The 26,890-nt window shown below is 47.5% G+C and overlaps 10 protein-coding genes across 10 annotated transcripts; 7 read left to right on the forward strand and 3 right to left on the reverse strand.

Annotated features, from left to right (window-relative positions):
* Positions 1-2,145: 2,145 nt before the first annotated feature.
* sun1 (SUN family protein UTH1) lies at positions 2,146-3,500 on the reverse strand (the record flags this gene model as incomplete). The annotated part of the gene is made up of 2 exons (XM_056677804.1): positions 2,146-2,190; positions 2,253-3,500. 2 exons carry the CDS (start codon positions 3,498-3,500, stop codon positions 2,146-2,148), a joined length of 1,293 nt encoding a protein of 430 aa, XP_056532804.1.
* Positions 3,501-3,721: 221 nt separating this feature from the next.
* On the reverse strand, positions 3,722-4,018 carry N7500_006661 (uncharacterized protein; the record flags this gene model as incomplete). The annotated part of the gene is given in 2 exon segments (XM_056677805.1): positions 3,722-3,938; positions 3,951-4,018. The coding sequence occupies 2 exon segments, from the start codon at positions 4,016-4,018 to the stop codon at positions 3,722-3,724; spliced, it is 285 nt and encodes a 94-aa protein (XP_056532805.1).
* Positions 4,019-6,705: 2,687 nt separating this feature from the next.
* Positions 6,706-7,958, forward strand: N7500_006662 (uncharacterized protein; the record flags this gene model as incomplete). The annotated part of the gene is made up of 2 exons (XM_056677806.1): positions 6,706-6,777; positions 6,837-7,958. 2 exons carry the CDS (start codon positions 6,706-6,708, stop codon positions 7,956-7,958), a joined length of 1,194 nt encoding a protein of 397 aa, XP_056532806.1.
* A 386-nt stretch (positions 7,959-8,344) lies between these two features.
* N7500_006663 (electron transfer flavoprotein subunit alpha/FixB family protein) lies at positions 8,345-9,528 on the forward strand (the record flags this gene model as incomplete). The annotated part of the gene is made up of 3 exons (XM_056677807.1): positions 8,345-8,650; positions 8,723-8,891; positions 8,951-9,528. 3 exons carry the CDS (start codon positions 8,345-8,347, stop codon positions 9,526-9,528), a joined length of 1,053 nt encoding a protein of 350 aa, XP_056532807.1.
* A 403-nt stretch (positions 9,529-9,931) lies between these two features.
* On the forward strand, positions 9,932-14,159 carry N7500_006664 (putative sister chromatid cohesion factor (Chl12); the record flags this gene model as incomplete). The annotated part of the gene is made up of 6 exons (XM_056677808.1): positions 9,932-10,151; positions 10,209-10,912; positions 10,959-12,727; positions 12,782-13,192; positions 13,812-14,025; positions 14,124-14,159. The coding sequence occupies 6 exons, from the start codon at positions 9,932-9,934 to the stop codon at positions 14,157-14,159; spliced, it is 3,354 nt and encodes a 1,117-aa protein (XP_056532808.1).
* A 2,314-nt stretch (positions 14,160-16,473) lies between these two features.
* N7500_006665 (Protein-tyrosine phosphatase catalytic) lies at positions 16,474-18,704 on the forward strand (the record flags this gene model as incomplete). The annotated part of the gene is made up of 6 exons (XM_056677809.1): positions 16,474-16,566; positions 16,666-16,699; positions 17,440-17,529; positions 17,593-17,815; positions 18,010-18,212; positions 18,334-18,704. 6 exons carry the CDS (start codon positions 16,474-16,476, stop codon positions 18,702-18,704), a joined length of 1,014 nt encoding a protein of 337 aa, XP_056532809.1.
* A 535-nt stretch (positions 18,705-19,239) lies between these two features.
* N7500_006666 (glutathione S-transferase family protein) lies at positions 19,240-19,902 on the forward strand (the record flags this gene model as incomplete). Its single annotated transcript, XM_056677810.1, has 1 exon — positions 19,240-19,902. The coding sequence occupies one exon, from the start codon at positions 19,240-19,242 to the stop codon at positions 19,900-19,902; it is 663 nt and encodes a 220-aa protein (XP_056532810.1).
* A 706-nt stretch (positions 19,903-20,608) lies between these two features.
* N7500_006667 (uncharacterized protein) lies at positions 20,609-21,483 on the reverse strand (the record flags this gene model as incomplete). The annotated part of the gene is made up of 2 exons (XM_056677811.1): positions 20,609-21,198; positions 21,264-21,483. The coding sequence occupies 2 exons, from the start codon at positions 21,481-21,483 to the stop codon at positions 20,609-20,611; spliced, it is 810 nt and encodes a 269-aa protein (XP_056532811.1).
* A 796-nt stretch (positions 21,484-22,279) lies between these two features.
* N7500_006668 (uncharacterized protein) lies at positions 22,280-23,695 on the forward strand (the record flags this gene model as incomplete). The annotated part of the gene is made up of 1 exon (XM_056677812.1): positions 22,280-23,695. The coding sequence occupies one exon, from the start codon at positions 22,280-22,282 to the stop codon at positions 23,693-23,695; it is 1,416 nt and encodes a 471-aa protein (XP_056532812.1).
* A 1,140-nt stretch (positions 23,696-24,835) lies between these two features.
* N7500_006669 (S1/P1 nuclease) lies at positions 24,836-25,923 on the forward strand (the record flags this gene model as incomplete). Its single annotated transcript, XM_056677813.1, has 2 exons — positions 24,836-24,966; positions 25,026-25,923. 2 exons carry the CDS (start codon positions 24,836-24,838, stop codon positions 25,921-25,923), a joined length of 1,029 nt encoding a protein of 342 aa, XP_056532813.1.
* Between the last annotated feature and the right edge of the window lie 967 nt (positions 25,924-26,890).

The raw sequence follows: 26,890 nt of genomic DNA on the forward strand, positions 1-26,890 counted from the left end.
GGTCTAACGCATGTGCTTTGACGGTTATATAAAAGGATACAAGGTGAAAATTATACTAAACCATAACGGCATGTAATACAAAACACCGACGTAATTGACCATTTCCTACTCTAGCTCTATAGTGTATTTTTGCTTATTTAAACTGTTGGCCCCTTCCCTCGAGCTGCAGGAATGGTCAATGATTGCTGTTGTATTCCTTTCTTTGGCATGCTGCATATCCTTATCGGCCATTTCATTTCAACTCACTCGTTTTCGCCTTACTAGTGACCACAAAGCCGCGATTTAATAGTCTCAGATTAGCTTTCAGCCTGCCTTTCCTCTAGATTGTAATGTCGTTCCACGCCTGACTCTGCCTCTTCAGTTCAAGCTCTTCTCCTTCAAAATCTCGGAAACTAAATATAGGTGAGATATACCCCCTTGATCCTAAACATCCAGATATCTCTGCCAGCACCTATGGCAGCAAAAAAAATGAATACAACTGTTGTAAGAAGTGGTCATAGCCCAACCATCGCCAGAAATGGCACGTCACCGGCAAACCTGACTAAGTGGGTGCAGATACCTGATAAATGTTTTGGATCTTTCTATGAGACTCGAAAGAAACGTGCGTGGGGAAGAAAAAGGATTCCTGATGCATAATATCTCCCGGTCGCAGATCAAGAGAGAGAGAGAGGTTACCATCTGTGTAGCGCAAAGTGTTTAATTCAAGATTTATACAAAGAAAATCGATTTTACATAAATTATCAACTGAATGAGTACGGAGTAAACGGCAATAAATATACGGCCTTGTAGTTTCTTCCCAGAGGTCATCTAGGATATTCTGCTTAGATGTCTATATGAAGATATATTCTAGAAGACTAAGTTGTGAAAAACAACTTCTCCCGTGTATAGCATGGTATCTTCAGACCCATTTCCAAAGTCAATGCTCCCACACGGTGTCAAGTTATGGGTTCTATCTTGGTGGCAGTGGCAGTTATGCGATGTTGTACTTCTACCAAAAACCTTGGGGCCTAACTGTCGCGATCACTTAGGGCTTCCCTCCTATATATATCGGCACGTGATCAGTTGGAATCACTAATTTGGTATGACCTAAATCATACTCAAATTCTTTCAAGCAAGTTGCGATGTGAATTGTTAACTGAAATTACTTCTGTTGCCAACAGGCATAGGAGTAATGACGCAACCATGCATGCTATAACTACCGGGGTGGGATTGTGCATCTAGCGTTTCATTAGATATGCGATGTGTCACATACAAGCGCTTGTCGCCACACCAATAATTAGCCAACCCCTCATATTGTGGAGAATTGAAAGTGGCTCAAAAATAACGACATCTGGGAGGGTACATGTCACACATTGCTAATTTGAAGTTTATGTAAGATGTAGTTTCGCAGGGGACCCCTGTATTGACTACAACATACTGTTAGGATAGGTAGCTAACTTTAGCGCCTAGGATGGGAGAGAAAATATGGAAGAAAGCTGCAGGGTATCATTCGAAGGATAAAGAAGATAGTTGTATCAAGATAGAAAGTGCATATCTGGTGGACTAGATCACTCCTGGCTGGATGCCAGGCCAAGTCAAGAGTGGCCAGCCGATAACCGACTGTTACAGAACCAGCTGTGTGCCATGATTTGCCCCGTCAAACCACTCAATACACTCGAACATCTTCACCTCGAGCGAAGCACATGATGGAACAAGTAACCAAGAGTCCAACGAAGAAGATGGGGTAAGAAGCTCCGGTCACCAATACAAAGATGAAAGGGGAGGGAACGAGGGATAGATTTGAAATCAAGAACTGATTGGTACTTGAAGATAAAGAAGGTAAATCTAGCCGTCAAATAAAAAAAATATCGCTCCCATCAATGTGTCTGACCGGGGGGAAAATATGGTCATAAGAAATGAAACAAAAGGATGCAACGAGGATTGGATTTAGGGCCCAGTCACACATGAAACAAAATAGAATTTAAGATACACAGAAGAGAATGATGATCCTTCGAATATGAAACCGTGAATATAGACAGATGCACACAGGGAAGTGGGATGAGAGTGGGAGCTCTGCTAGCCCTGGTGTAATTTGAGCGTGGGAAGCTCATCGAGTTTCGCTTGGTAGTGTAAGACCTGCCGCCAACCAAAAAGCAGTTGCGACGTTTAGTCGTAGAAGACGTAGTAGGCCTTGCCGGAGGTGACACCAACCTGGAGAGATAGGTTAGTATGGAACTTTGCAGAGCTAGATGATTGTGACAAAAAAGACTTACTGTGCAGCCGCTGTTGCCGCTGATGGGACCCTTGGAGTCGTAGAACTTGCCATCCTCGTAACGGCACTCATCGCTGAGGTTGTCACCCTCAAGCTTAACGTTGAAGTCGAGGGGCTTGTTGGTGGTCGGGGTGTTGGGGAAGATGGACAGGAACTTTCCATTCTTGGTGTAACCGACACCGAGGTTGATGGGAGCCCAGTTACCGATGGGCTCGGTGCCATCACCCCACTGGCAAGCCTTCTCGGTGGACACACCCTTGGGGTTGACGTAGTACTGAGCGGAGGTGACCTTGCCCTCCCAGAAGAAGTAGTCATCGCCGTTGGGGCAAGTCAGATCGTGAACAGTGCCAGGGGAAGCAGAGAGAGGGACGGTCTCAGACTCGGTACCAGGGTAATCAGTACGGCAAACGGCAACGTCGTGGCTCATCTTGTTCTTGACGTGAACACCACCAACGCCAGGGATGCAAAGCTGCTTGTGCTTCTTGTTGGTGAGGTAGAGCTTGTTATTGAGCTTGCACTCAAGACCACCAACGGACTGGCCGGTAGACCCCTGGACAGTGGGCCACTGAGACTTTTGGTATCCAGGTGGGCAAGCGTAGGAGCACATGGCACCGTGGTGGCACTCATCACCAGTAACGGCGGTCACAATATCGCTGATGGCGTCATCCAAGAGAGTGACGTACTGGATACCGGAATAACCACCAAGACCAAGGTAGTCGAGGGCAACAGCACCGTAATCCGAAGGGAAGTCACCACAGTCGATCTCTCCATCGGGGAAGTCGGCGGTCAGGCCCTTGGCACCAGAGCTCGAGCTGGAAGAGCTGTGAGTAGGAGCAGCGGCTTTGGTAGTGGTGGGCTCGGCTGTGCTTGTCGAGCTGGGGGGGTTGATAACAGCCGAGGTCTCTTGAAGGATGGCAGGGGCAACGGTAGCGGTTGTTGTTGGGGCGGAAGTGGAAGTCGAGGTGGGCTTGACGGTGGTCGTGCTGATATTTTCGCAAGCAGCAGCAACAGCAGAGCCGAGCCACTCCAGCTCATTGTTTGCAAGACCCTTGCAGGCTTCCTCGATGGTGATGGACTGAGGACCACCGGCCTTGGCGGGATCCAACACAACAAAATCATACACAACTGGGCCGGGGACGGAAACGATCTCGGTCTCAGTAGCGCGCTTGTGGGCGTGGCCGTGACCGTGGCCATGAGCAGTGGCTAGGCCAGCCGTCGCCAATGCGGCAACGGTGTTCTGGAACTTCATTGTAGTGAAAATCTGCTGAAGATTATGTGTTAGTTCCGTTAAATCCATGTATGGTGCTTTTGCGCCACAATATTCCACATTGTGTACGCCAGTGTAGACGCGATTGAGTCTCTGCTCTATGTCGCGTCTGTTGTGTTTTCTTTGGCGTACACAACAATCCGGACCATATCACATTGCGACTTGGTATTGCAATCTGTAGAGATGAAGGAATAACACATACATCAAGGGTATTCGCGTTTGTCGTAGAGAGTCAAGTAAAAGACGGTGGTTTTCAAATGAATGTGGAGAGAATGAATCCCTCTGGTGTGGGAAAACTTCGAGAAAGGACTGCGAGGACTGGGGAAGAAGAAGTCAAGGAGAGATAAAAAGGAGGGGGGGCGATTCATCTCATTTCCCAATCTCGTTAGCGTGATAGTCACGGGAAAAGGGGCAGGTACCCTTTTGTCTTACACTGCCCCTACCTCTTGAGTAGTGGAACCCCCTGAACAGAGTCTGGATGCTACTCGTTTGCTTGGCATATTCAATATCATATCTCTAGTTCATATGTCCAGTCAACCCCCCTATGAAGTTCTACTGTCATGAGGCCTTTTTTTTTTCTTTTTGTTTACATTTCCCCTGGGCGCGTTAAAATGAGATTAAAAAGTATCCGGAGGAGCCAATCAGATAGATGAATTCCCCTTGTTTGGGCCCCAGAATTCAGGTACACCAATCAAATATTCACATGGCTTGCCGAAATTCCTTGCGTATCCATGGGTACCCAGGAGAATTTTATGGAGATTCTGACCTTCCGAGTCCTGATGTGCTATACCTACCGAGTACGGAGTACGGAGTAGTATCCTGCTTTGTTTTCTTTTTCAATACTGTTCAACTTACAATTTTTATAGACCTCTTCAATTTTGACATCTCAAGGGCGACTTAAAGGGCGAGAGGGCTTTCACCCCCTGACAACATGATCGATCTACTTTGTCCCCGCCCAGCTTTTCCAAGACTCACAGGTGCGGTGTGTATAGCCAGCAAGGGGATTTCCCCTGACTGTTCTAGCGCTCGGGTCCTAGTCCGGTTCATATTCCACTTTAACTGGACTGAAATTCCAGCCTACCAATCCAATACCAGTTTGATAACATCACAAATCAAACCTGCCCATGGCGTCGTAAATGAAATTAAATATTAGCCTTGATCTATATCTCAACTACTATGCAACATACGGAGTACTCCGTACGAGTGCCCCAAATAGTCAGGAGGTACGGGGTACCGAGTACATTGTACTCCCTAAGCTTTGAGCTATAATCACGGTCTGCAGTGATGACGACTACGCGACTTAAATTCACTCATTTCTCCATAATCTCCATACTCCTCTCCAGCAGACGATTACTCCGCCCATCCACTTTTTTGACAATCGGCCACTCTGTAGAATAGTGATAGGCGAGCTAGAGGCCGACGGACTCGTCGATCCACAGCAATCTTAATCCTACTGTGTGGATGGCTCGCCTTGTCCGCGTCATAGCACGCTCTAGCAAAGCTTTAAATTACTAAATGTATTATTGTATCGATAATTACTTCAACATACGCAGAAAACGAAAACATCTGACAGTATTCCACGTTCTCTTCGTTCTCCATACAACGTAGATCGGCCAAGACAAGGTATCTGATGAGGGCATGTTTTTGTCTTGACGTGCAAATGCTACTTTAACCCACAGTTGCTACATTTATATTCAAGTAAACAATTCAAGCTAATAAGGCATGAAAGCTGCCTTCTCGGGTAGAATATTCAGCTCCACAGTCCTCCGATCTTTCCGATCCTTTTTTGAGTGGTGCCTGTTGCCGTGATTGTACCATCTGCTGACTTGACCTCATTTCTCTACTCCGTACTTGGTGCTTTAAAGCAGATTGAGTTATCACTTATGAACACCTAGGTTATATGTTAGTGTAAAAGGCTTGCCCAGCTTCTTAGGATATGTATAGTATACTTCATACTGGGAACATTATCTCGGCCTGGTATGTCGATAGATATATCTCTATAACGCTCCGTCCTGCCAACATTCAAGCATTTTTTTTATATAATAAAACTGGAGACTGTCTACGGTTCGGCTTCTCGAGGACCACCGTTCGTATCATGTAAATTAAATTTCATTTCGCATATGTTCCATTTTTCAATTTTATCACGGCTTACTGTGCTTTGCGGCGTGCAACATGAAATTTCTTATCTTCAGTCACCTTAACATTGAAATAAACAAAATATCTACTCCGTATGGCAACTTCAAATGGGGCATTTCCCATAAAACTAGTTCAATCTAGTTAACAACATACATATGTGACAATAATGGTATGATCTACACAGAGATCAAACCCAGTTGTCTATAAATAGGGAACCTAAGCCGTGCTGGACTTGGCACTCCATATGGTGGCGATCAGGATTTTGAGAGATTCCATTTCCTGGAGAAGCGAGGGAGTATTCCACCCGTGCTTCATATTTTTAGATAATATGAAACAGCCTGAAATCTCGGTGACATTCGAGCTTATTCTAGCCGCAAAGCATATCGTAACGCATCCAAGCACGCTCATGAGCCGCTTTGGAGTCATCCTACAATATAAAGCTCCGAAAATAGAACCAACCCTATCCTTCATATTCAGGGTCACACCTAGAGCAAATGGTAACAGCCCGACAGGATCCTCAGATTTCACATATCGTTGTCACTCCCTCACCGTCACAACCTTTATAGTCCCATGTATGACCTAATCTTCCCCCATGCGGAGTATAGAGTACTGGTGTCATTATAGTGAGCCTGGAGATGAAAATCACGAGTTCCCAGAGTACTTGGGGAGGCGTGGTACATGCTGCAAATTGGCAGGTCACACGTTTATCATTCCCATCAAAGTAGATGGCCAATGAGCTCAAGTCGGCGAATAGTGTATTGGCGGACTGTAATTCATTTTTTTCACCGAGTCAAAGGTTCACTGTTTGTCTAGCCCCGAACTCAGCTCAGCGTAGCAATTCAAGCTTGTTTGGAAATGTTTTTGGCGAGACTTGATTCTCCAGCCTATCAACATCCTATCCATCCCTTGATAATAGATAAAGGCCTCAGGCACCAACCGGGGTCTGGACTGCCAAGCACGGATGAACTGCCACCGCCTTCCGAAATTTTTTTGAGTCCCGATATGATTGCAAAAAAATTGGAGATGTTCATCGAGTGTACAACTTACTAAAATGGGCTCCTCTACTACTCAACTCACCTCGAAGGTGACCTCAGGCTCCCCCTACCAGCTTGATAAACCCCAGGTTAGTATCAGTGACTCCCAATATCCAAATGCGCAAAGTACTTATCTTACCTCAATTAGGCCCTCAAAGCTTCCACCGCGCTGTTGAAGCACATCAAGTCTACCCAGCAGGAACAGGAGAAGAACAGCACCAAGAAGACTCTGATTGGCGACGATGACTCCGATGACGAGAACAGCGCGACCAAGAACGAAGCCATCTGGCTCGTTCTCACCACCAAGCAGCATGTGGTCGACAAGAACCGCCTGAAGCCCGGCAAAATCAGCATCCCTCACTCTCTCAACACATCTCCCTCCCTCAGCATCTGTCTGATCACTGCCGACCCCCAGCGTGGCGTTAAAGATATCATTGCCGACCCATCCTTCCCCCAGGGTCTTTCATCCCGCATCGAGAAGGTCATTGGTTTCTCTAAACTAAAGGCCCGCTATCAGAGCTTCGAGAGCCGTCGTCAACTGTTTGCCGAACACGATGTATTCCTGGCTGATGACCGTATCGCCATGCGCCTGGTGCAGACTCTCGGAAAGATCTTCTACAAGTCTAGCAAGCGCCCCATTCCCATCCGCATCGCCGAGATCGAGAAGGTGGACGGCAAGCGGGTCAAGAAGGACCCCAAGGTGCCCAACTCTACCGCCAAGGAAGAGAAGCACGCTTCTTTCGCCTCTCCTCTCATTGTCGCCAAGGAGATCGAGCGTACCCTGAACTGCGCCTCGGTGCAACTCGCACCATCCACCACTGCTGCCGTCCGGGTTGGATCGTCCAAGTTCACACCCGAGCAGTTGTCTGAGAATATTGCCGCCGTCGTCAATGGGTTGACCGAGAAGTTCGTCGCAAAGGGCTGGAGAAATATCAAGGCTCTTCACATCAAGGGTGCCAACACCATGGCCCTGCCCATTTGGCTCGCTGATGAGTTGTGGGTGGAGGATGCCAACGTTCTGGAAGCTGCCCCCGAGACTGAAGCTATCAAGGATTCCAAGAAGCGCAAGTCCGCTGGAGACGGCAAGCTACTTGAGGAGAAGAAAACCAAGAAGACCAAGTCCGTAGAAGATGAGGAGGAGGCTGCGGCCCAGGCTGCGCGGAAAGAGAAGCTCCAGCAGCTCAAGGCTCAGGCTCTCGAGGACGGTGACACAAGCAAGCCCACCGCAACGAAGACTGGTGGCAAGAAGAAGAGAAAGTCGACTTCATGATTGTTATAGCTCTTAATGTTTTCTGCATGTAAAGGTATTTCTGGCGTACAAAATATCACGTGTCTATTGTTCCGACAATCTATATTGTGCTAGTAATCGAAATCAATTTACAGATTAGCGGTAGGCGAACTTAAGAATCGCGATACAAACATCACATATCAAGTCATTTATATCGCCGTCGCATGCGTCATATTGAAGAATGAATAGTCCTGTCTTGTCTTGTTGTATATGATCGCCGCATTAACCGAGTCCGACCTCGGGGAGTCAGTCTTGGCATCCCGACGATAGCCACCCAGAGTCACATCACCGTGAATCGCCGAGCTTCAATCTTGCTCTTCCCCCTCGCCTGGAAGAACAACTCCAAACCATTTCACCAAGTTGTCATTATGATTCCGATCGCCAGGCACTCTGTCCTGCGGGCTGCCCGCTCTCAGCTCCAACCCACCAGTAAGCTGAGCCAGCCCGCTTCTTCGGCACTCGCCCGCCTCCTCTCGACCCTCGCCGTTCTCGAGCAGCGCAATGGCAAGCTGGAATCTTCATCTTTATCCGCAATTGCGGCTGCACAAAAGCTGGGTGGCTCAGTAACGGGCTTCATTGCTGGCTCCGGTGTCAAGGGTACCTCGGCTGCCGAGGCTGCTAAGATTAAGGGCGTTGAGAAGGTGTTCGCCGTGGATAATGACGCATACGAGAAGGTATATACCTAAGATTCCCCCCAAAATTAATTTCTATAGGAGGAACTAAAAATTGGATTTCTTGTACAATAGGGCCTTCCAGAAAACTATGCTCCTCTTCTCGTTGAGAACATTAAGAAGGGCGAATTCACCCACGTTGTTGCAGGCCACACTGCCTTCGGAAAGAGCCTGCTGCCCCGCGTGGCTGCTCTCTTGGATGTTCAGCAAATTTCAGACATCACTGGCATCGAGAGCGAGGACAGTATGTGGAAAGCCGAGAAAGAAATTTGACATGTGATCCGGCCACTGACTATGATCTAGCTTTCGTCCGTCCCATCTACGCCGGCAATGCGATCATGACCGTTCAATCCACCGACAATGTCAAGGTGATCACAGTGCGAGGCACAGCCTTCCAGGATGTTGAGATCGAGGGCGGTTCCGCTGAGGTCGTCGACGGAGCGGACCCCAACGCTCCCGCGATGACCGAGTGGGTTTCCGAGGAATTGACCAAGTCAGAGCGCCCGGAACTCGCTACAGCCACCCGTGTCGTGTCTGGCGGCCGCGGCTTGAAGTCCAAGGAAGAGTTTGACCGTGTCATGCTTCCGCTGGCGGATGCCCTCGGTGCTGCTATTGGTGCTTCGCGTGCTGCTGTTGATAGTGGTTTCGCCGATAACAGTCTGCAGGTTGGTCAGACTGGTAAGAACGTTGCCCCTCAGCTTTACCTCTGTGCCGGTATCTCCGGCGCTATCCAGCACTTGGCTGGTATGAAGGACAGCAAGGTCATTGCTGCTATCAACAAGGATCCCGAGGCCCCCATCTTCCAGGTTGCTGACGTTGGCCTCGTCGGTGACCTGTTCGACAAGGTGCCCGAGCTGACCGAGAAGGTCAAGAGTGCCTAATTTGGTCGCACGAAGACTTTTTCCTTTGTATCATGACCTATCGAGCAGGCCGGTGCATGCATCCTTTTTGTCTGTTAAATGAACCGTACAGTATACCATTGACTAGAGGACTAGAACCGATTGGTTTGGTCTACAATACCAAATTTCCTTCATTTTTGATCTGATTCTTATTTTCTTGGAAGTAATCGAACAATTTGAATCTCACTCTGTAATTTTGAAAGAGTCTAGTCCAGGAATCAAATACTGCTTAAATAAATACATTTGTCGACACGGTCGTGAAGAAGAACTGGTAAAAGGACTATGCGCCCAAAACGGGACTAGCGTGTTCTGCACGCGTCGCGCGTCTATCAGAGGGGAATTACATCGGAGACCATTCAATGACATGAGATATCTGAACGCTTGAATGCTTCCCTCCTCGCCATCATTCTTATCCTCGTTTGATCCTGCAATTCATCTCCACTCCGAGGGTCCTGACAACCCAAACCCGCCGTCCGAATCATTCTCCGACGATCTCGAGGCAATATACTTGCACCGCTGCGACCAAACCCGCAATCGAGTCGTGATTCAACATCGAGCGTGGGATCTATCTGATGTGTTCCGCAGTGAAGACGATATAAGACCTGGTTTGCGCTCCCAATCCCGCATTGCCTGATATCGTGGCACTGACAACCACAAAGTAGACACACCAACGAAGAACGTTACGACCCCAAGATCATTTTCTCGCACTCCTACTCAAAATCTCTCTTTCATGCCGTCGTCACCGCCCGTACCGAGAATGCCGTTCATAGCGTCCCCGGGCGCGCTTGCACCTACGTCTGGCAATGCGACCAACGATTCGCAGAAGAGAAAAGTCACAAATGCGGAGGGAGACGTGGAGCCGACGGAGCCAAAACGCCAGCGCATGGTTGGAGGCTTCGTGGATGATGACGATGACGAAGAAGAAGACCTCTCTGCTTTCCGGGAAGAGCAGATGAAGAATCAATATGACCTACCCGAGCATTTCTTCCAGGAGCCTCCGGCGGAACTCCCTAGTATACTGGCACGGCTGCCGGAATCTACGAACCTAAACGAGACGACCAATGCTACATCTAGCTCTTCCCAAACACCGTTCCAACTGACACCCCGGCCCGCTCCAACGGCCCCCAAGAGGTTCCAGATCAAGACTTGTGCTGGGAAGACCCATAATGTCCCGCAAAGGAAGACCCAGGCGCCAGTCTCATACCAGCAAATGATCGCCAGTCGGTCTGAGACAGAACCTGGAAAAGCGAAGAAGAGCTATTACGGTATCGACATCCATCAGTTGTTGGACGATGCCGCCAACGACGAAAAGCCTAAGACCACAGTCCCTCAAATCCCAGTCCAGCAAACCATCGAAGCGACCAATGTGAGCTCAAAGCAGAAAAAAAATCGACTCTGCAATGTGGACAGAGAAATACCGTGCTCGTAAGTTTACCGATCTCATCGGAGATGAACGCACCCATCGATCAGTCCTACGCTGGCTTAAGGGGTGGGAGTCAATTGTGTTCCCTGGTCTAGCCAAGTCTCGAGCGAAAAAACCTACCCGGGATGATGAGGAAGAGTATATCCATCGAAAGGTTCTTTTATTGAGTGGCCCTCCTGGACTGGGAAAGACGACATTAGCGCATGTATGTGCCAGACAGGCTGGCTTCGAAGTACTTGAAATCAACGCAAGTGATGACCGCAGCAGGGATGTGGTCAAAGGCCGCATTCGTGATGCGCTGGGAACCGAGAACGTCAAAGGCATGAACGTGGAGGTTGGTGAGAAAAAGGTCCGCCGTGCCGGTAAACCTGTATGTGTCGTGGTGGACGAAGTCGATGGTGTAACTGGTGGTTCTGGAAGTGGTGGTGAGGGCGGTTTCATGAAGGCCCTCATTGACCTTGTTTTGCTTGATCAACGGAACGCGAAGTCGTCTTCGGAGGGTAACAATGGCAAGAAGCGCAAGGGCGACAACTTCAGATTCATGCGGCCGTTGATTTTGGTTTGCAATGACCTCTATCATAGTAGTCTCCGACCTCTCAGAGCATCGTCGATTGCAGAGATGATCAGTGTCCGCCAAGCACCATTGGAGAATGTTGTTCAACGAGTCAAGGCTATATTTGGCCGCGAAGGCATCCCCTGTGACAGTGATGGGGCTCGAAGACTCTGCGAAGCAGCCTGGGGTATGGCGAGCAAAAGGAATCGCAATGCCAAAACCCAAGGGTCTTCTGAGGGCGATATTCGTAGCGTGCTTGTTGCCGCAGAATTTGTCGCGCACAAACTTCGAAATGAGTCGTTGCCATCCTCGCTCAGATTGACGAGGAATTGGCTGGAGAACCGAGTTCTCAATGCGTCGGCTGAGGGTAGCGCGTTCTTCAAGGAGTTAAGTCGTGGGGGTGTTCGTGAGATTGTGAACCGTGTGTTCACAGAGGGAGCTGGCTTCTCAGATACTCCTGTTGGCATGACTTTCCAAGATCCCTTTGATACCACGAACAGCCGTATTCCCGTCGGCGTGGCAGACCTGCGCAAGCGACACGCCATCAACCGATTGAGGGAAATGGTCGATTCCAGCGGTGATCATGACCGCTGTGTATCAGACTGCTTTGCTTCATATCCCATCCAGCAGTATCAGGATGATAATTATTTCTCCAAACCAAACGCCGCCCATGACTGGCTTCATTTCCATGATTCTATCAGCTCTAAAGTCCACTCATCTCAAGAATGGGAACTGATTCCATACCTTAGTCAGTCGGTTGTTGCATTCCACCATCTGTTCGCTACGGCTACTGGCAGAACCACCGAGGATGACAAGAACGATGATGAAGAAGAACTCGAAGAGCCCCATCCTTTCTCAGGGCCCAAAGCCGACTTTGCTGCCTTCGAAGCACAAAAGCAGAACCGTGCGGCCATGACTGCATTCCACGCCTCCCTTTCGGCACCTATGGCTCGCCTTTTCCGGTCAAATGAAAGTATTATCATAGATCTGGTGCCTTACTTGATTCGCATGCTGTCACCAGATGTCAAACCGGTCATCATCCGCGGAAACGGAGACCAGAGAAGCACCGCCACCGTCCGCAAAGAGACCGAACGTGCCCTCGTTCAGTCTACCGTGCGTGTCATGACCGGAATGGGTGTGACATTTGAAAGAGTCCGAGTGGAACATGAAGGAAGCCATGGTGGATGGGCATACCGAATGGAACCGTGAGTGTATTTCAAACATTCTGTTTGATATCAAGCTAATGTACCTTCAAACAGACCAATCGACTCACTTGTGGTCTTCTCGAAGATCAAAGGTAGTACCATCGAAGCTTCGGGTGGCACGGCGCCGGTGCGGTATGCCGTCCGCCAGGTGCTAGACCAAGAGTATCGCAAGGCGACGACGCGCAAGCAGTCTGATATCATAGGCGCATCTGAACTCGGTACCAAGGGTGCCAGGAATTCCGCAGATACGGCCGCGGCCAAGATCATAAAGGATGCGGCTGTCAAACGTGACTTCTTTGGTCGGCAGGTTGAGCAGCCTGCGCCACAACCTAATGATCCAAACAATCCAGATGCCTGGGCTGATGAGTCGTCTAAGGCTGGACGGAAAGTCTGGGTTACTTTCCACGAAGGCTTCTCGAATGCGGTCCGGAAACCGATATCGATGGGAGAGTTGATGGCTGGGTTGTAATAAATGCATAGGGTTCCAAGTTGCCTTCTTTGAGCGTTTTGTCATGGCGTACGGGGGTTTACTTATCGTGCATTTGTTGCACACCTTCCATAATGATTACTTTTTCATACGAGCTATTGAATATTGGACGCTATATACTACGCTACTCAATAATTGAGATACACATGAGAATTTCCGTTGAGCAAGAACAAATTCTGGGAAAGAATTAAACAAAGATATTCTTATGTTTCTACGTATATTGAGCACCAACAAGTATATCAGCCAACCAGTCCAGACAATGACCGTTAAAAGTCACCAAGGCAAAACACATTGAGACATAGAAGCAAATCACAAATTATTAAACACAGTATGTGGTATCCAAATCATTCCATCGTTGAAGCGAAAGGGGCGAAAACATGCACCCAGAAATCGACGCAGCGCATAGTATCGAAGCAAATCCAACAAATCAAGCCCAAAAACAGACATAGGACAAGAAATATAAGAGCTCCAAGCATCTCATTCGTATCGCAAGTAGATCAAGCCCGTGTAATAGCAGTCGAGGCAGAAGTAAATGCATCGATTGTTTCGAACCATTTAGCGCATGCTGAGGTAGCTGGCAAGAGCCTCGTTGTGCAGTCTCTTCTTCTCAATACTCGCGGCATTCTTTTCGAAATCAGAGTCCGAAGACTTCGAGCCGAGCGAGTACCATTTGGGGCTCTTGATTGATGCGTCGCGTGTGTTGAGAGTTGTGGCAGTGGAGACGGTGGAGTGTGTCGAGGCTGCGCTCGATGTGGTCTTTGAAGAGGAGTTGGAGGAGTTGGAGAACATTTTGGATAGTGTTTGGTGTTTTGTGTGTGTGTTTTGGGATATCTTGAACGATTGCTTGAGGACTGAGGGTTCGCTGATAATGGATGTATACCGAAGTATGGGTTGGTTTGGCGTTTATAGTTCGAGGGATTTTGCGAGGAGGATGTCGCTTTTTGATCTTTGAGATCTGATGCTTTGCAATGGAATGGAATTGTATGTTTCTTTCTACGGGATGTTCATCGGTCTTTATATAGAGATGTTGGGCGATCACCACACACATCATCTACTCCGTACCAGGTTGTCACTCCGAAAAAGAAAAAAATCTCAAAACGCCAGAGCCCCACTAAGTTAAGCACACATAGTATACATCGAGTCTAGAAGCTTTGCTCTGTAAAATCTACACGCAATAGCCTCAGAAAGACGTCAGTCACAGCCGCCCTATGTGTGGAGCCGCTAACGATCGGAGTAAAATTCGGAGTTGAAGTTTTACTGGCAGGGGACTATACGAGGTTAGAGGCGGAAAGCTAAGAATATCTGATATATGAGCTACTCGAAATTTCCAATGGAGTACATGAGTGTAAAAATTCAAGAATATCTTATAAATCACTCTACGACTTGTATATCCAAATGATGATCCCGATCAATGCGGGTTCCTAATACGGTAATTGTTCGCGCGCCCTTTGCTATATAACTCGTAAAGTTTTCCTCGTTCAGAAATATCTCGCGAAAGGGCGCAGTTAATTTTTAGTTCTCGTGTGGCCCTGAGTTTTACTATCCACGTGTTAGATCGAGCGCCGAGAGGCTGAGACTAATGCAGATGTTTTCTCGTTTCGGAGTTCAAGTCTAGATCTTGTCCGAAAGAGCTTTTATGAACTCCAGATGGCAATCTAGTCGATTTAGCATGTAAGGGAAGATTACATATTATTTCAGGTATACTACGGAGTACTCCGTACACAGAATGTACTCCGCAATGTGCAAGAATAGGCTTCTGTCGGTTGACAACGGCCTACTCTAGAAGTAGCGAAAATGATAAATCCCTTTTTACAAATCAGTTGAATGTCTATATTCCGATCAACTGATCTGCTTGATTTCCAAGCATACGAATGTTCAATGCCTGGAGGCTGAGGTGTGACGATTTTACGAAGTGGCTTGGATGACTCAAGCGCGTTTGTGGCTTTGCGCCAAAGCTTAAAAGGATGAGGTCGAAAATTCGAAATCAAAGCATAAAAAATAATGAGATGAGTCGGAATAATTTTGACCAGTATTATTATTAGTCTAGAATTCACTACGTGGGTTGTAAAACATGGGATGCACAAGTGTGGGTAGTCCGATATCTAGTCCGAACATATAGAATTTTATTCCGAAATCGAGATTTTTAGATTCCTAAACCTGATTCTGTTTGTGATCCGTAGATCACGGGTGACCTACTATTTTAGATTCGCAATCAAAACAAAATCTATAAGGCTATGAAAGCAGGAAAGCATCGGAGTTCATTTGGTGAGTTAGTCCGATGCCCAATGGAGCCAATCGGGGAGGCTTTTCAACCTTGATTCTATTCCGTTATATTCCTTCCTTTACATTCAAAAGAAACCATTTATCTTCTCTATCATCCTCATTATTCCTTTTGAGAATCACTGCGGCCTTTGAAGTAGTGATATCCATAGGGTTCCCACTATCACGAGATACTTTAGTCCCCTACGCTAAGGCGTGGGAGTAAACCTTCGCACCGATCAATACTATTTTAAAGTGTATCGAAGGGAAAGGCTTGAAGCTTTCATCTTCCTTGCTTTGTATGTGGCCTGAATTATCTCATTTGCTGTCGATTGGCGAAAACTAATGTGTATATCTGCAGTATCGTCACCTTCTTCGGCATGCTCCTTGAACTCTGGGCCTATCGTATGGAAAAAAAAAAAGCACTACCCACCGCTCCACCACCGAGAATAAGGTCAATTCTAAGACCCGGCTACCTATAGATGTGCTTGCAGGACTTGCTGGCAATGTCTAATCAGTGTGTCGGTTGCCTCCCTGGGCAAGTATGCATCTACTATCTCTTGACGAGGTAAGAGGTTGCGGATGTGTCATTTACTGGGACTACAATAAAGCGTACAATCTAAGTGATATTAACTTGACGCAGGAAGAAGTCTCTAAGATTTTAGCAAGTGGTAGGCTTCTCGAATACTAGAGCTTTCAAGTCCTGGAGGTTCGACCAATATTACTGATCAATATTTTTACCGAAGTACCTAGTTCTTCTACGGCTTCTGCCTTATATGGACCGCAAAAACCAACCAAGAATCGACAAAAATCAGAAATTAGCAGCTCCTGGACCAAACAACCCGCTATATTCTATCCTGATCGCACTTGGTTGAGTGTGTATGGATTGGTATCTTTCTGGGCTGACGTACCCCGCACCATCCATCGCCTCGGCTGATTTGAACAAGACATTTACTTCCAGTTCTTCCTTCCTGTGGTCCTTGAGCATCATGTTGTCAGGATGGAAATCGAGGATCCAATAGACCTCGCACAGACCGCGATTCTTCGAGTCGCAGATATCGCCTCGTCGCAAGGTGTGGAGTACGAGCGACCAGTATGTGGTCGTCTCGGAGCTGAGCTGCTGCTAGTCGCCAAGTAAATTGACACAGCTGGCTTACACCAAGAGAAGCGGCTAAGACTGAGAATTTCCAAGCTCTTACGTGACGTGGAAAGCATCTGCAATATGGGTACGTCGTTCAGCTTTGCCCTGGAACTGAGAGCTAAGTTCCAACAATTAGTACTAGATGCGATATCAGAAAATGGCTAACAGCTTCTGGAGGTAAGAGTGGGCTGAAAATCGCCTGGCGGATATGGATCTGTGATTTCAGGTACTGGCGCCTGTGCTAGTGGTGGAGCCTCTGTGGACTCAAGACTGACCAAAAAGTCTGAAGCGAGGGATGTGATAACCAATCTACCACGCCTGCTGGTTACAGTGATTGACCAATGCAGGACACGAGGTGAAAACCAGGAAGTCCCACATCCCACTGGGGAAACATCCGCTCAATCACAGGATGATGTCCCCAAACGAGCATTCTCTCCTTGGTCCGATGATAACGAAAAAGAGAGCGATGGGGTACCAGCTATAGCAATCAAAAAGTCCACAAATGGCTCATCCGCAATCAGATCTCAGATAATCCATATTGTGAAAAGCCCCTGCATGAGATGCATGAGAGAAAAGTGTTCTTCTCTGAGTATTTCCAGGAGAACGCATATTTCACTGAAGGTTCAGGAGAGTCAGCATCTACTGAGCTGGATCCTGATGTGTCTAGGGCCTCAGAGCTGAAAGAATTGAGGCAGACATAAGATTCCGTTGCTTTCGGAGGCCAAGGAATTGATACAACTATCATAGCGCGCCGGCCAATCACACTTTTAACCAAGGCCGAAACGATGAAGTGAAGTCTGCCTGAGGACAGTGATTGGAGATTAGATGTTCTCGGTGGAGGCGACCGGGAGAATCCCATCCTCGAGGCGGGTGACATTGCCGATGTCACGCCTTTTCTGCGTCAATCGGCTATGGGTGAGTGAGAGTGCAAACATTTTGAATCTGCGCATGGGAAGGATCGACCGCTTTGATGATCAGAAATCCATGACAAGTTCGAGGATATGGAGTGGATGCAGCGGACGCGTCTGGCGGAGGACATACGATCAAACGACCCTTTGCACCCGTATGCCCCAGATGCCGACCCGAAAGTAAAGGAAAGGAACCGCTATCTCAATGTGCAGGCCTGGGCGAGTAACCGCATTCATCTCCGTGTATCCGACGGCGAATGCGACCTTCTCAATGGATTACTCTCAAGGATTCTGTAACGCATTAGGAGAGACGGTACATCGCGACTCAGGTAGGTGCACGATTATTGGTCTATCTACCTCATCTAGATCCCTCATGCTGACTATCTGAAGGGGCCTAAGCTAGAACATATCTTACATTTTTGGCAAAAGGGTCTTCGACGAAAGCGAAGAGGTTGGCTTTGCTGTTATGCTCACTGAACCTTTGAAGCCGCCCGGAAAAGTGCGCTCAATACTTTCCGTTAGATATGGAACAAGCAACGATAGACCTTTCAGAGAAGTCCGACGTTTTCGCGAGCGAAGAGAAACAAGTGAAAACTGCGGAAGCGACCGTGGTTGGCAAGATCACACTATCAGAATCAGCGTTCAATGAAAATACGCGCTCGGAAATCCGCAGATTAGAACTCAGGATCGGTACGAAGTCGCAGTCTATATGACATTTTCTCTTCACGGGTTGGGCCGATTAAAACAAGACTGAAGGGCCAGACCGCGATGCTCTGCTCGAACTGATAAAGCACTCGGGCTCTAAATGCAGCCCGGATAACCCCCGCGTGGTGCATTGTGGTGCAGGCGTTGGCCGCACGGGGACTTGACAGTCTGTTGCGAGAGCTTGAGTCAGGCCAATTGTTAACGGTGATGAATCCCAGCAGCGACCCAGTATTTGAGACCATCAATAAATTGCGCCAGCAGCGTATGATGATTGTTCACAATGAGATACAGATGCAGTTTGTTTACGAGACGCTCCACGAACAGACTTGTCGCAAACTGGGCAAGATTCCGGACCATAGCCATAGCTATAACTGCGTCGAAAGATCAGCCAAGAAGTCCAGGCCAATCGACGAGGCAGATCATGAGCCAGTGTCCAAACCGGAGCTCGAAGCGGTGTCGGACTCTTTGACAGGGTAGGTCAAATCTTGATAGCCTCGTACACGTCTAGCGATGACGTACTTGGGTAAGCCAATCGATAAATGATTTGATCGTCTTTTTTTCATGTCGTTTGATTATATTATCACTACTTCCAATATTGGAGCCTTTGAAATACATGGTCGTTCCCAAGGTGAACATTCCAACCTTCCCAGGTTGGAAGATCAACCAATTTCATAAGGGGCAACCAGGTCATGGCAGATGGCAGTTCAGCTTAGGAAAACCAGGTCCTTGTCAGTACGAAGCAATAGAACTGCCTAGCAACGACATGAATGAAGCCAATTCCGCACTCTGGAAATTTCCGTGCCATCCCTAGTGCCCATGGGCCATTTGTCATCAGGTTTTACCCCCTGCATCTGTGCACCAGGGAACCTCCTTGCAACTTTGCAATTCAGGATTAATAATTCAGTTGGATGATGGATGAGAATATTCATTTAAGAAAGTCCTTGTTCCTGATCTAGTATATCACTTCCTCTCCCTTCTTTATTTCCCTTCAATCCAAACCAGCACACCAAAAATGTCTCTCAAGCCCATCACCGTCTGGGGTCATGGCCCAGGCCCCAATCCCTGGAAAGTGATCATGGTCCTAGAAGAGCTGAAAGTTCCCTACACACACAAGATCATTCCCTTCCCAGACATGAAGAAAGAAGCGTACGAGTCCATCAATCCCAACGGGCGCGTCCCCGCAATTCAAGACCCAAATACCGATATCACACTCTGGGAATCTGGTGCAATCATGGAATATCTGGTTGAAACATACGACAAGCAAAACGCCATCAGCTTTGCGGCCGGCTCCAAAGAGTACTTTCTTGCCAAGCAATGGCTCCATTTCCAGATGTCAGGCCAAGGCCCGTACTTCGGCCAGGCTGTCTGGTTTACCCGGTACCACTCAGAGAAGGTACAGAGCGCAATCGACCGCTACGTCAAAGAGATCCATCGTATTTCTGGGGTGCTTGACCGCGTTCTACAGGGGAAGCAGTATCTTGTCGGTGATAAGTTCTCATATGCCGATGTTGCTTTCATTCCTTGGTATATGCTCGTTCTCCAGTATGGGATTGATAATGAGAAAGACCTGGAAAAGAATTCCCCCAATGTTGCTGCCTGGCTGAAGCGTTTGCAGGAGCGTCCTGCTATTGCTAAGTCGATTCAGGACCGGGTTGAGGCTTCTGCGCAGAGCTAGGTGAACTGTGTGTGAGGATGCTTGCGAGTGGTAGAAAACAATGCATTGAAAATTTATTACGCCTTTCATTTGGATGTCTTTAATAGGCAAGGATACCAAGTAGCTGATCATTTCTCCCCGGCAGACTTCTCGTCCAAAGGCTCGATGGAGTTGGCGGTTTCACCATTTGTCCCCTAAATACCAGACTCCTCACCTGCGCTCTTCCTCTTTTGGTTGGCCAATTGTGCAACAAAGACTGACATGACATAGGTGCTAGTTCTGGGACTTACCATAGGGTGTCCTTGATGAACAAAGCCTAAGAACCCTGAAGGGTATGAGTCAAGTTTCATCCTACCCGATTGTGGAACTAGCTAAGAACTGTCGTGATGCCAAAAATAAGTTCACCATTCTCTTGCATCACTAAGATATCAACTTTCTCCCTCTTCACCATGCTATCAATTTGTTTCCGTATTCTGCTCCTTGAATCTTATCAATCGAAAATATTTCGCAGCATTCCTGGTTCCCTGGCACTGTTCTGCAACCCCTGTTTCCGAGGAAATGAAAAAGATGTATCATAAGTTCCATACGTGCTGTAAGTTAGGGTTTGGTTTCACCAAGGTGCTCGCCAGGTTCGGTTTATATTTGAAAATCATTCTTGATATGTTGCCTCATAAAAAGTACCTTGGTAGAGAAGGAAGAGCCTGGAATGGCCTCGGAATAATAAAACCTACGCAAGCTCCGAGAAATAATGATTCTTCCTTACATGCTTCTGTAACTCTTCAAACAAAACCCACCACTCACTCCCTGGCTCCAGAGTCACCGTAAAAAATCCCCTCAGCCCCGTTGGTAGGAAAATAGTCTCCTCGCAAAGATAACATCGAAACACGTTCTTCTCGGCCTTGAGTGGTTCTCGATGATGGAAGAGAGCAATGGCCGTCTTTGGATCAAGAAGCTGGCCATCCTTCGTCTTGACTTTCACCGAGTTTTTACCATATGCTTGACTCCACCCACACTCATTACAGCTGTAGCGGTCGAAGATGGTATTGTGCGTGGTGCAGGTGATCTCGTGGAAGCAATTTGAGACTGGGGCTGGGGCTGGGGCTGGCAGTCGTGCGATTGGCCGTGCTTGTGCAAGACGTTGATATTGATCTGAAAGAGAGCCAACGATTCCATTCCGGGCGGATATTGTGGTGTTCTTAATAGAGTCGTGGTTCGGATGGCTCACGTAGGATATGTCGTTCTGCCGATCACGGAGAAGGGAGATGACACTCGACTGGAGTATAATGAGATGATGCATCAAAGACTCTCGTCCAATGCCTTGACAATACTTAGTATAGAAGCAGTCTTTCTGGGGATTAAAATAAACGAAGAAAAAGCCTTACTATCACCCCGTTGAAAGACTGGTCCTAGGAGTCGAAGATCCTCATCGTATTCATTCTGAACTGTCTGCCCGTTGCCCGCTAGACGTTTCTGCAGAGCAAGGTTCTGGTCTTTATTGCGGCGGTCTTCACGTTGCTTTCGCCATGCCCTATATTCTACTGAGATAGTCCCAAATGCTGAGATGATGGCCGGGATAAGTGCAACAATTTCGAGTCCAGACATTTTGAAGATGGAAGTTCAGGTCAAGCGCGGGGTCTATCCTATTTATACGAGCACCGCCACAGCCTTTCAGCCTCTCGTGCGTGACAACGTCGCTGCCGAAAATGTCAGTGCTAAAACTGAAAAAGAAAGTCCATCTGTATGGATTGTCAGTCCCCTCCTACTAATTTTATAGGCTTTGAACATAGTATTTGGAACCGTACTAGCTATACCCCTATACTCCGTAGAACTACAAATTTAGATCTGCAGAGAGTTACTATCATTTTTTAGTGAATCTCTATAATTGTTTTGTTTGATACTTTTTGGGCCCTGATGAGCAACCATTCAAAGCCCGGTGGGCTTTCAACCCGGGCCAATGGCCCACCCGGGGGCCGAAGGACCAGGCCCAAAATTCAGCCCATTAGTGAGCTGGCGCGAGTTGAGCTCTGGGCTTTGTGAGCTTTGCGGAGGTCGAATCGTTCGTAACCGCCGAGACCTTAGCGTACATAATGTATTGAGGGCGCATTGAACTGCGGGGTTTAGTAAAATGCGTCGTGTATCTTACATCTTACAGTGTCATATGATATAAAATTCCATTACGCGTATGGCAGTTGCAAATAATGTGGATACTGCTCCGTACGGAGTACGCAGTAGCTTGCTCCCATATGCGACCGAAAACTTGCATGACAGATGCAGGCTTGGCGAAGGATCGGATAGCTGGTGCTGCCTGCCGGCCGGTGCCAAAAATCTTTCTTTACCAACAATAAACATCATGTTCACTTTACTTTAGCCCAGAAAGACCCCAATGTCAGAGATAAAAATGCGCTCTACGTTAACAGCAGAGCTGCTGCTCTCAATAGCAAGCTATCTTGATAGCTACACGGATACTCTGCGGCTCGCCTCCTGTTGCCGTACCTTCTATCCACTTTTGTTACCCAAAGTCTTTACATCGCTCGACCTGATAGAGCACCGCAGTGGCCACTTGAGTCATCTGGTGCACACACTAGCACTCAAGCCGGCATTAGCACAAGAAGTACGCACTTTGCGTATCTCCCATGGCTGGCGGTGGACTTCCGGCGTGCGATATGAACAGGAGGTTATCCTACCAGTTCTAAAGTCAGTTCTGGGGCCCGACGACGACCTATCCAGAAGGGACTGGGAATTACAGAGTGGAGAGAATGATGACGCGTGGACTGTCCTGCTTCTGGCCCTCTTGCCCAATCTGAAGGATCTGGTCCTGCAAGTTGATGCAATTTCAAAATGTACTCTCGAGTGGATGGCCATGATCGCCGAAAAAGAAAGCCCTGGTTTGACTAAATTGAGACACCTCACAGTCGTGTGTTCTGATGTAGACGGTGGCCTCAGCTCATCGCATTTTCTCCCAATACTTCGACTTCCCTCGCTACAAAGCTTTTGTGGCCACATGATATGTGATGGTGGTAGCTCTGATGAGGAGTATCTCGAAGACCAAGAGTTCGATGCGGCCAGCTACGTGCCTGACAATGTTGGATACTCCAACATCACTCATATCCACCTCCAGTCCAGTTGTTCTCGAAGGGGCTTTGCAAATCTGATCGGCGCATCCAAGAGCCTCAAATCTTTCACCTTGGAGCATTCAGAAAACCCAAATTACGCGGATGATGGGGCGATGTACGCGTCTAGATACTACCCACCATTGCAAAGACACCGGGAGACCTTGCAAACGTTAACACTGACCGACGAGCGCACCAACAAGTATTCCGCTTACACGAATTACAACTATGATTACGTCGGATCATTCGCGGCGTTTAGTGCGCTGAAGGAACTTCGGCTGCAGATTCCACATATACTGGACTGGGACCCAACCTGGATGAACCCACACGAGGTGTCAAATAATCGCTTTAGTGATGTTTTGCCTCTATCGCTGGAAAGCCTTATTCTTGATGCTCTAGAGATAGAACATACAAATGAACTAGCTGGGCTGTTTAAGCGCCTATTCTTAAGACGGAAATACCGTTGCCCAAACCTGACTTATCTAGAGGTCAAGGCGAACTGGATGCATGTCCACCAGTCATCTGAGGAGTCCCAAGCTATACCTCGTCCTATACCTGCCATGTATGAGGAATTTGCGGACTTCAAGGTGAAACTCGAGTCGTTATGTTCGGCTGTGGGAGTCCGGTTTCGTCTACGTGATTTGCATATCGAGGATATTATCGAGAAAAATCGTTCGTATGGTTTTTCAAGTGATGTCCTGTGACTGGGTAATTAAGCACTATCCACCCACTAGCAGGAAGAGTTACCATGCTTCAATTACGCCCTACTGACGAACCCTGGCGAGATTCCTCTACGGCCAGCGAAAGTTGATTATTGGAGGCCTATCTTTGGTTGCGCTTTAGTTGTCCCAAACTGGGAGCACAGGGGGAAACAGCATCATAGTAATGGGCGCTGAAACACGTAACCTAAATGGCCGTGGATGTGATTATTGCAGATATCTTTATGATCAAATCAGCCCACCCAGTGATTCTGCTGGCGTGCATAAGTGTCAAAAATGAATTTTTAATCTCCATTTGTAAAATCCCCTATAGAGTAGTAAATTCCTAACACTCTCACCTCGCTATTCTAAATTCTACTCTCTCAAAATACGACTTCAACAGGCGAAGCGAAGTACTTAAGACGCGACTCTCACACATACTAACCATTGTGCATTCCTGATTATAAGGCCACGGCAATGGTCAACCTCCATTAATGATCTTTATGTGAATTTGACAAGATAGATGTGGTCGTCAAACAACAGCCATGTGACACCCCGAGTGTGTCATGTGAAAAAAAAAAAAGGCCAGCTCTGTAGAAGGTCATGTACTCCCGTTTGCCTTCTATGAATACAATACTTCACACTCAAGAAGGGGAAAAAAAAAGAATAAGACCTGCTTTTGATGCGGATTCATCGGCATTGCTTTGTCTGTTTGGGTAATAATCCCCGAGGATTACAGATTGCAGACCTTTTGTGTCTATTCCGGGCCCCTTTATCACAGCGCTCAATTTATTATCTCATATATTGTTCACGGGTAGATTGGATGAAACCGAGATAGCTGTTTAGACCTCAACTCCGGTGGACTCCGGTGGCCTTGAGGTGTTTAGGGCCAACCCCGCAAATTAGGTTGCAATTTCGGTCGCGAATCAGACCCCTTGCTGCCAAATGATTATGTTGTTATCTCCTGACAAGCCTATGAGATGCCCTTTTGGATGCTGCAACACGGCTAACCCCCATGGCAATGTGACCCGCGTCAAGTGGAATCCGCCGGCATTAGAAATTATTTAATGTGGACGGGCTTGCAACCATGGCCTTCACAAACAGATAACTGCTTTCTACGGAGCCTTCCTCAAACGTCTCTTAACAATGGTGTCTCTATCAAGAGTCGCCTTCGTCACCTTTGGGGTGATTCATGGGGCAAATGCATGGGGTGCATTGGGCCATGCCACTGTAGCCTATGTTGCACAGCATTATATGTCCAGTGAGGCCGCAAAATGGTAAATCATCCCTAAAAGCTCCATAATGACGAGGGTTCTTCATGCTAATGTATTTCAAGGGCACAAACTGTTCTTAATGACACCTCCGACTCATACCTAGCAAACATTGCTTCCTGGGCAGATAAATATCGCCTCACAGATGAGGGCAAATGGTCAGCCCCGTTGCACTACATTGACGCGATGGACGACCCGCCAAAAAGCTGCAACGTGGACTATGAGCGTGACTGCCCAGACGAAGGCTGCTCAATCTCCGCCATTGCCAATTACACCCAGCGTGTAAGCAATCGCAAACTTAGTAACCCCGACACTGCCGAGGCTCTGAAATTCCTCGTGCATATCATTGGTGATCTCGTACAGCCACTGCATGACGAGAACTATAAGGTTGGCGGAAATGAGATCAAAGTCACTTTTGATAACTACACTGATAACCTCCATTCCGATTGGGATACATACATGCCTGTAAAGCTGGTTGGCGGTAGTTCGCTCGAAGATGCACAGGGATGGGCCGAAAGCTTGGTCCATGAGATTAAGGCCGGCAGCTACAAGAAGCAATCTCAGAGTTGGACCAAAGGAGATGATATTGGCAATACTATCAAGACTGCCACTCGATGGGCGGCAGATGCCAATGCCTATGTCTGTACTGTTGTCATGCCGGATGGAGCTGCTGCCCTCCAGACTGGCGATCTCTACCCAACGTACTACAACTCTGCTATCGGCACGATCGAGATCCAGGTTGCAAAGGGCGGTTATCGACTGGCGAACTGGCTCAATCAGATCTACAAGCAGAAGATTGCGCATCAACATAAAGGGAAATTCGGCAAGGGCCCCCGAGAGGCAGCCCCTGAGCCTGAGTTTGTCCGAGAGCCTCGCGAGCCCCGTCAAATGAGTCGCGAAAACCTGGCTAGAGCTGCTATGGGAGGATCATGTTGTACATCGGGACGTGAGCATCGCCACTGATCAGATGGAATAGGTGGAGAAAACATGTGGATCTAATGATCTAAGGCTATAACCACTTTTTATAAATGTACTACATTCTGCAACTTTGTAGGGCCTTTCTAGTTGTATATATATACTTGCGTTACCATCCATGGTTTATTTACTACATCAAACAAAGTCTCTCGCTTAGGAAAAAAAAGGTACAATAAAAAAACAAAAACATACAACAGTGAGGATTCGCTGGTGGTCACCCACCCAACTACTAACTCACCGGCGTGTGGCTTAAGTACGGCTGAGCGGACGGGAAGCCCTGTTTTCCACACCCTATGGTCGTATGTGTCTAACTATTAATTGGGAAAGACTATAGAGGGCAAACAAATTATTATCTACCGGAGCAAAGCCATTCGGGTTTAGATTCAGTTCGTCCTGGTGTTTCAAGGCAAACGCACAAGTCTTTATGTACATCTATATATAGCCATGGGTGACTGGCGCCTCAAATCAAAGTGGAAGACTCATAATCTTCACAAAGACTGACTGTACACCTTCAATATTGCAACGATAATTATAAGATGCCATTCAAAGACTGGTCGGGAGAGGCATAAGATGGTGTTGGATGAGATACGAAGTCGACAGAAATTTTTATACATTCGATAAGATCAATAACAGATCACAAAAACACTGTAGTTATATATCGCATACCATAGGCATCTCAGATGTATGCCATATGCCTGATATAGATCAAGCAAAAGCAAACAACAAGATATAGGACCATGTTTGGCAGTATAAATAGAATCCCAGGGTCCTATTCTTCCTTTATCTCTCTTTCTCCCCAGTCTAGTTTTAGATAGAAATATCGGAATCAAATCACATTGATTCATCATTATCATCTTTATGATCATCATATCCGGAAAAGGCGCGGAAAGAAGACGAGAGAAAGTTGAGGATACTCCCTCTATTTAGTTCCTAAATTATGAGCTGAATATATGGT

This window comes from Penicillium coprophilum, assembly GCF_028826855.1.
Source record: "Penicillium coprophilum strain IBT 35676 chromosome Unknown utg000004l_segment0_segment0, whole genome shotgun sequence".
Classification (NCBI taxonomy): Eukaryota; Fungi; Ascomycota; class Eurotiomycetes; order Eurotiales; family Aspergillaceae; genus Penicillium; species Penicillium coprophilum.